Source organism: Mandrillus leucophaeus, unplaced genomic scaffold (genome assembly GCF_000951045.1).
Source record: "Mandrillus leucophaeus isolate KB7577 unplaced genomic scaffold, Mleu.le_1.0 Scaffold199, whole genome shotgun sequence".
Classification (NCBI taxonomy): Eukaryota; Metazoa; Chordata; class Mammalia; order Primates; family Cercopithecidae; genus Mandrillus; species Mandrillus leucophaeus.
Window position 1 is genome coordinate 1,746 of NW_012102020.1, and position 8,309 is coordinate 10,054.

The window sequence follows — 8,309 nt, forward strand, 5'->3', positions numbered from 1 at the left end:
TCAGAGCTCTGGCACAGGTTACAGACCAGGCAGCAAGTATTTCTTAAATTATGTAAGTACTACTTGGATATATTCTTCTTATAAAAAATTTAAGTATCATAGTCAGGGCACAGTGGCTCAGGCCTGTAATCCCAGCACCTTAGGAGGCTGAGGCGGGTGGATCATTTGAGGTCAGGGGTTGGAGACCAGGCTAGCCAACATGGTGAAACCCCATCTCTACTGAAAATACAAAAATCATCCGGGTGCAGTGGCAGGCGCCTGTAATTCCAGCTACTCAGGAGGCTGAGGCAGGAGAATCGCTTAAACCCAGGACGTGGAGGTTGCAGTGAGCCGAGATAGCGCCACTGCACTCCAGCCTGGGCGACAGAGTGAGACTCTAAAACAAACAAACAAACAAACAAACAAAAAAAAATTAAGTATCTTAAGACTAAACATAAATCACCTCTGACATAACCCCAATGGCTCAGCCCCTCCCCCTCTTCTCTCCCCCCATCTCCTGATAACAATCATCAGAGATGGAGCTCTGACTCTGATTTTTGAGATCTTGGAACCCTGAGAAGAGGTTAGGCCTCCCCCCACCTGCCCGCCTCCCACACACTCTTCCCAGGACACACAGCCGCCTCATGTCCCAGGGAGGTACCTCCTGCCCTCTGCCCTCTGAGCTCCCCTGCACTTGTTTCTGCTACTGCGTGACAAACCATCAAAATCTCAGCAGCTTAAAACCGCACCCATTCGTGAGTTCACGATCAGAAGTGCGGCATGGGCTCTCTGCTCACAGGGTGGACATCAGCGTATGGACTGGGCTGAGTTCTTGTCTGGAAGCTCTCTAATTCTAGCAGAATCTAGTTCATTTCAGCTGTGGAACCTATGGTGCGGTTTCCTTGCTCTTAGCTTTCAGAGGCTACCCACATTCCTAGCCAATGGCCTCTTCCATCTTTAAGCCAGCAGTGGCGTGTCAAATCCTTCTTATGCTTTGAATCTGACTGCCCCTTCTGCATCCAGCTGATGAAAGCTCTATTATTAAAATATTGTCGTGATTAGGTCCGGCCCACCGCATAGTCTCCCTATTTTACAGTCAGTGCTCCTGTATGACATAACCTCATCACAGGAGTACATTCCATCCTGGGGCCAGGTGCAGTGGCTCAAACCTGTAATCCCACCACGATAAGAGGCTGAGGTGGAAGAATCGCTTGAAGTCAGGAGTCTGAGATCAGCCTCAGTAACACAGCAAGAGCAATGATCTCGCCACCGCACTCCAGCCTGGGTGACAGAGACCCAGCAAGGAAGGGAGGAAGGGAGGAAGGGAGGAAGGGAGGAAGGGAAAGGAAGGAACAGGAAGGAATGGGAAGGAACGGGAAGGGAAGGAAGGGAAGGACGGGAAAGGAAGGAATGGGAAGGGAAAGAAGGGAGGGGAAGGGAAAGAAGGGAAGGGAAGGAAGGAGGGAGAGAGGGAGGGAAGGCAGGGAGGGAGGGCAGGGAGGGAGGGAAAAATCCATCCAGGGCACAGTCCCAGGGATTATGCAGGGCACACACACCAAGGGGTGGAAATGCTGGGTGCCATCCTAGAATTTTGCCCACTACATCCCTGAGCTTGGTACTGGCTCAGCTCTGCCTCTCCTTCTCTGCAGAGGACATCCTGGGCGTGCAGGCCACCCGGCCCTGGGAGTTTTACCCCAGCAGTCCCTGCCGCACAGTGGTCTTCCCCCTGCTGACCTCCGGCTCTACCTTCTGGCTGCTCAGGCTCTGGGGAGAGCTGGGGCCGTGGCCTGGCCTGGTGAGTAGCTATGCGCTGCTGGTGGGGCCGCGGCTCCTCCTTGCTGCCCTTTCCTTCGCTCTGGACGGGGTGGTGTACCACCTGGCCCCACTGTTGGGGGCGGATCGCTGGAATGCCCTGGCCCTGCTCTCTGGTTCCTACGTCACCCTGGTCTTCTACACAAGGACCTTCTCCAACACCATTGAGGGACTCCTCTTCGCGTGGCTGCTGGTGCTGGTATCCCCCCATGTAATGTGGGGCCCTACATGCAAGGAGCCTGTGCCGGGTCCATGGTGGCACAGCTGGCTTCTTGGAGGCATCGTGACTGCTGGCTTCTTCAACCGGCCCACCTTTCTGGCCTTTGCTGTGGTCCCTCTCTACCTCTGGGGCACTCGTGGAGCCACAAACCCTGGCTTGAAGTCCCTGACCCGGGAGGCCCTGGTGCTGCTCCCTGGGGCGGCCCTCACAGCAGTGGTGTTTGTGGCCATGGATAGCTGGTATTTCTCCAGCCCCGCTACATCCAGGACCCTTGTCCTTACACCTGTCAACTTCTTGCACTACAACCTGAATCCCCAAAACCTGGCGAGGCATGGCACGCATGTGCGGCTCACTCACCTGGCAGTCAACGGCTTCCTGCTCTTTGGGGTGCTGCATGCCCAGGCCCTGCAGGCCGCGTGGCAACAGCTGCAAGCTGGCCTCCAGGCCTCTTTACAAATGGGCCTCCTGAGGGCACTGGGTGCCCGGAGCCTGCTGTCCAGCCCCAGGTCCTATCTCCTTCTCCTCTACTTCATGCCCCTAGCCCTGCTGTCTGCCTTTAGCCACCAGGAGGCTCGGTTCCTGATTCCCCTCCTGGTCCCCCTAGTCCTGCTTTGTAGTCCACAGACCCAACCTGTGCCTTGGAAGGGCACCGTGGTCCTCTTCAATGCCCTCGGTGCCGCCTTCTTCGGCTGCCTGCATCAGGGGGGCCTGGTGCCTGGCCTGGAGTACCTGGAGCAGGTGGTCCATGCCCCTGTGCTCCCAAGCGCACCCACCCACTACACACTCCTCTTCACTCACACCTACATGCCCCCCCGGCACCTCCTCCACCTCCCAGGCCTGGGGGCACCAGTGGAGGTGGTGGACATGGGAGGAACTGAGGACTGGGTCCTGTGCCAAGCCCTGAAAAGCTTTACCAGACAACCAGCCTGCCAAGTGGCTGGTGGGCCATGGCTCTGCCGCCTCTTTGTGGTGACCCCTGGCACCACCAGGGGTGCCGTGGAGAAGTGCAGCTTCCCCTTCAAGAATGAAACACTTGTATTTCCCCATCTAACCCTGGAGGATCCACCAGCCCTGTCCTCCTTGCTGAGTGGGGCTTGGAGGGACCACCTCAGTCTTCACATCGTGGAGTTGGGGGAAGAAACCTGACAATATGACAGGGCACCCACCGCGCACGATTCAGCCATAGAAGTTGCTGCCCCACCTTCTACTTGGGTAGCCGGGCTGGGACGCTGGCACAGGGCCCAGGTTCTCCTTCACGACTCCCACTGCTGCGTCTCCTGGGCACGGCTGTCCTGCCTTCTGGGTGAGTTGGCACTCCTCTCCCTGAGACCAAAGATCTGACCTGTCAGTCTTGATGTCAAGGTCCCCAAAGAACCAGGTGTAAGTGATGACACCTGTCGGTTCCTGCCCTACTGCTTCCAGCCACTGTGATGTTTGAAACATATAATAGTACCTGGTTGGGAAAAAGAATGAACCGCCAGTGACATTCCCCAGCGACCTCTCCCAAACTTCCCATGATGCCTTGCCCTTGCTGTCATGACAGCCTCTGGCTTCCTGAGACCGATCTGCCTATCCAAATAATGTGGAAGTCAGTGTGATGAAGTATAGAGAACAGGTGGCCCAGATCCAGGGGACCCAACTTCTAGCCCCTTAGTCTGTCACCCCCTCGCTGTGTGATCTTGAGAAGGCCCCTTCCACTCTCCCACCCCACTTCCCAGTCTGTTGGGATCAGAGGATCTTTGAGGTGCCTGCCAGCTAACATCGTGTCATTCCTGGAATCCACAGCACATGTCCCCCGTCCTCGACAGGCACAGCTCTCACAAAGCTCTTTAAGCATGGAAGTGGGAGTTGTGTTGTACTTCATGGCCCTCCGAAGCCTGCTGTCTCAGTGTTTGGTTATTGTGCAAACAAGTAATGTTTGAAATATATAATTGCACCTGGAGATTTTCTGCCTACTTTCTTTTACTCCTGTTCCTGAGAGGTGGTGGGAAACTCTCCAGGCATTTCTGCACCTTGTCCTTAAGAGTCATTCTCCTGACGGCGCGGTGGCTCACACCTGTAATCCCAGCACTTTGAGAGGTCAAGGCGGGCAGATCTCGAGGTCAGGAGTTGAGACCAGCCTGGCCAACATGGTGAAATCTGTCTCTACTAAAAATACAAAAATTAGCTGGGTGTGGTGGCGGCGCCTGTGGTCCCAGCTGCTCAGGAGGCTGAGGCAGGAGAATGGCTTGAACCCAGGAGGTGGAGGTTGCAGTGAGCTGAGATCGCGCCACTCACTCCCGCCTGGGAGACACAGCGAGACGGTCTTGGGGGGAAAAAGAAAGTCATTCTCCCAGATTAGGGAGCCAGATGTTCTCCCTCCTTAGAAGAACTGTGGGTCTCAAGCCCTCCCATCCTGCCCCAGAGAGCAGGGAACACACCATGCTCAGCTAGTGTCTGGTTACCAGCCTCAATTTTTCCGATGGCTTCAAGCTTCTAGATTGCATGATTATCTGTGTTGCCTAATTAGAAATGATCAGATCCGGGTGTGGTGGCTCACACCAGTAATCCCAGCACTTTGGGAGGCAGAAGCAGGAGAACTGCTTGAGACCAGGAGTTCAGGACCAGCCTGGGAAACAAAGTGCAATGCCATTTCAACCATAAAACACAAAACAAAACAAAACAAAATTGTGGCTGGGCACGGTGGCTCATGCCTGTAATCCCAGCACTTTGGGAGGCCGAGGCAGGCAGATCACAAGGTCAGGAGATCAAGACCATCCTGACCAACATGGTGAAGCTCCATTTCTACTAAAATACAAAAAACTAGCCAGGCATGGTGGCACACATCTGTAGTCCCAGCTGCTCGGGAGGATGAGGCAGGGGAATCACTTGAACCCGGGAGGTGGATGTTGCAGTGAGCCGAGATCACGCCACTGCACTCCAGCCTGGTGACAAAGTAAGACTCTGTCTCAAAAACAAAAACAAAAAAACCTGTTTTTAATTAGCTGGGCATAGTGTCATGGGCCTGTAATCCCAGCTACTTGGGAAACCCAGGGAGGAAGCTCGATCACCTGGCCCAATAGGTCGAGGTTGCAGTGACAGCTAGTCACTGCAACCTCGACCTCCTTAGAAGTGCCACTGCACTTCTAAGTGGCACTTAGAAGAGTGGCACAAGAGTGAGACCCTGTCTCAAAATAAATAAATAATAAATAAATCAGAAATTTAGCTAGGAGCTTCAAATGACAGGACATTTGTATATACAGTGGATTTCCTAATCATGGGTCCGCTAACTTGCTGGACCATAGTCTTAGTTTCGTATGCCTGACCCTCTAAAATGAGGGATGAGTCCAGGTAGCTCATTCCATGGCAGGTAGCAGTCTTTTTTTTATTTTTGAGACAGGTTCTTGCTATGCTGCCCAGGCCGGTCTCATCTCAGGCTCATGCGATCCTCCTTCCTCTGCAGTGGCTGGGATTAGACACAACTGCCACCACGCCTGCTCCTAGGCAGTAGTCTTAATGCCTGATGATGGGGGGTTGGCGAAGGAAGGAAAGTATCAGGGTAAATGTTGCAGAGCTGTGTTAAGGACTTAGGCCCTGGAATCAAATGCCTCTGCTCACATCCCACTCTGCAAGACTTTGGGCAACTTAAGCAGCAGCCTCTGTTTCCATCGCAGTGGCTCTTGCCTCTAATCCCAGCATTTTGGGAGGCTGAGGCAAGACGATCACTCGGACCCAAGTTCGAGACTACCCCATCTCTACAAAAAAATCCAAAAAGTAATCTGCTTGCTCATGCGGATGTGGTTGTAAGGAGTAAGCGAAATAACACGCAGAGTGCAATGAGCAAGTCCCAGCACAAAATACTCATTTCATAAAATACGTGTTTATTATTGCCATAGGCCTACAGTCCCCGGTATTCTTAATATATCTTGCCTGAGAAGTATCACACTCATGCCTATTAACCAGCTCATACATTTTTTCAATCAAAGGAATTTGGCAGTTGTAGGGTTGTCTTTTCATTCACATCGTCCCTGGAATTAAGTGTCCTGCTACACCAGTGCAGATTCAGCAGCATGTGTCAAGAGTGTCAGTTCCATCTGCAGAGGAAAGGCTCTCTGGCTTCGGTCCGTGGCTCTCCGCGGGTGCGGTGTCTGGACCCGGCCTATCTTCATCTCTGTTAGGCTTCGGGGTCTTTCTCCACACCGTGTCTTGTCCAATCACAGGACTTCAGCGGAGCCTGCGGTCTGGCCTAGGCTCTTCTGCGTGGGATGTCTGCAGGCCAACAATGCGAGTCGGGGTTCGAAGCCGCGCGCAGTGCCCGGAACGACCCCTCCACGTCGAGGCCAGTGTAGAGCCCGGAAGGCAAAGTAAAGGCCTCGGCCCCGCACAGCCCAGGCTTAAATGTTTCCGCCAGGGCCCCTCTGGCTACCTGGTGGTGGCCCCGAACGGCCACGGAGGCCGCGGCGTAGCTCCTGGGTGAAGGTGTCTCTGAATCGCCCAGCGCGGCGGCACAGGGAGCCTGCGGGGCCAGCCGCGAGGTCCTGCAGGCGGCGGGCCGCGTCCTGGCCCCGCAGCTGGGCCTGCAGCAGAGCGAAGGCCGTGAGCTGCGCCGCACGTCGGATAGGCCGCGACTCGGACAGACGTTCCACCAGCTGCGGGCTGTGCAGCAGGGCCGCCAGCAGCCGCCGAAGCACCATCTTCTCCAAGCGCCCGGGAATCCGACCTCACCGCCCTAGTCTTCCGCCCGGCGGCGCCCGACCCGGACGTCATCTGCGCCCGCGCAGCTTGATGACGACACTGCCGCCCTCGGATTGGGTCCAATGAGATGCGCGCTTCCGCGCGTTTCCGCTTCCGCCACGGCAGACGCCACCTCGTGCCGGGAGTCGCCGCGTCCTCGTCCGCTTGTCTGCGCTATGTCGGGTGGCCTCCTGAAGGCGCTGCGCAGCGACTCCTACGTGGAGCTGAGCCAGTACCGGGACCAGCACTTCCGGGTGAGGGAGGCCGGGCCGCGAGAGGGGAAGGCCCTGGGCCAGAACGCTGAGAAACGGTTTGCTCTTGTCTCATTGTGTCGCCTCCCGTTCTGCTGCAATCCCCAAACGCCAAGGGGGGCCCCGGTGCCGGCTGGGGAGGCAGGGAGCGGGTGCTGCGGGGGCGCCTGGACATCACTGAAGCCGCTGGCTGTGGGAGACAGGGCATTTGAGGCTCGCTTTCCTGTTCCCTCCAGCCGCTCCCTGCGCCCGAGCCGGTGCCGAGAGGCCTGAGCGCTGATGGTAGTGGCGGCTCCCGTTTCCAGGTTGTACCCCGCAGATGGCTGCGTAACAAGGGCGGGGTGCCCTTCTCTCTCCCAGAGTGTGCAGAGGCGCCTTCTTGATGCAGATTCGGGGCTTTTTACGTTCTTTTTTAAATCGGCGAAGCAGTGCCCTTCTCTGGGAGGATGGTCTTAGGGAAGCTGTACGCGGTGCGTGGGAGACTCAAGTGAAGTCCTCACTCCGCCCTCGGGGAGGCTTCGGAGTGGGGAGGGGGACCCGCCAAGCTGGGCACTTTGAGGGTGTTTGGATGTGAAGATCGGAGAATTGCTGGATTTCAGAAGAGAGAAATTTTTAGTCCGGACTATATCACAGTATGTTTTGTGGAAAAAGGGGAGGCCGCAGATAATACAAAGTAGGCTTTTCAGTATCAGCAGAGGTAGGGATGGAATACGGTTGGGGGGTGGCGGCGCGGGACTCATTAACCCGGTTATTTAGTAAACATTTGTTGAGTGCTGTCGCCAAAGCCTTGTGCTAAACCCTGGGGGGAGGGAAGACAGTTTCTGCACTCTGCGAGCTCATAATCCCCTGTAGTGTGGATTATCAAAGAATCTAAGGTAGAAGTGAGTTAAAAGAGAGGCTGTGAGAATTCAGAAAAAGGGGGGAAATCCCCTTGTGACTGGGAAATGAAGGGGCGCATATAGCAGAGGTCAGTGTGGAGAACGTGTGAAATGTGTTACTAGAGTAGGGAAAAGGAAACTTTGTTTGACGCCAAATTAGGGAAGCTCTTAAATTTATTCAGTCAAGGCCGGGCACGGTGACTCATGCCTGTAATCCCAGCACTTTGGGAGGCTGAGGCGGGTGGATCACGAGGTTAGGAGTTCGAGACCAGACTGGCCGAGATGGTGAAACCCCATCCCTACTAAAAATACAAAAATTAGCCGGGCGTGGTGGCGGCGCCTGTAGTCCCAGCTACTCGGAAGGCTGAGGCAGGAGAATTGCTTGATCCCGGAAGGTGGAGGTTGCGGTGAGCCAAGATCGCGCCACCGCACTCCAGCCTGGGCAACAGAGCGAGA

The 8,309-nt window shown here is 55.4% G+C and overlaps 3 protein-coding genes across 3 annotated transcripts in view; 2 read left to right on the top strand and 1 right to left on the bottom strand.

Moving 5' to 3' along the window:
* Nucleotides 1-1,628: 1,628 nt before the first annotated feature.
* Nucleotides 1,629-3,966, top strand: PIGZ (phosphatidylinositol glycan anchor biosynthesis, class Z; the record flags this gene model as incomplete). Its single annotated transcript, XM_011978721.1, has 1 exon — nucleotides 1,629-3,966. A coding segment is annotated over one exon (1,529 nt), but the record flags the coding sequence as incomplete, so codon positions are not given.
* A 1,885-nt stretch (nucleotides 3,967-5,851) lies between these two features.
* Nucleotides 5,852-6,774, bottom strand: LOC105538757 (uncharacterized protein NCBP2-AS2). Its single transcript, XM_011978691.1, has one exon. It carries the CDS (start codon nucleotides 6,682-6,684, stop codon nucleotides 6,385-6,387), a length of 300 nt encoding a protein of 99 aa, XP_011834081.1. The 5' UTR covers nucleotides 6,685-6,774; the 3' UTR covers nucleotides 5,852-6,384.
* Nucleotides 6,775-6,866: 92 nt separating this feature from the next.
* The window catches only part of NCBP2 (nuclear cap binding protein subunit 2, 20kDa), a 5,701-nt gene continuing 4,258 nt past the window's right edge, over nucleotides 6,867-8,309 (top strand). Inside the window, exon 1 of the mRNA XM_011978689.1 lies at nucleotides 6,867-7,054. Coding sequence (XP_011834079.1) covers nucleotides 6,901-7,054 — 154 coding nt within the window. The 5' untranslated portion in view covers nucleotides 6,867-6,900. The remainder of the gene's footprint in view (nucleotides 7,055-8,309) is intronic.

Bases quoted from the DNA above. Each gene is read 5' to 3' on its own strand.
- LOC105538757 (XM_011978691.1), bottom strand. From the start codon at position 6,684: ATGGTGCTTCGGCGGCTGCTGGCGGCCCTGCTGCACAGCCCGCAGCTG.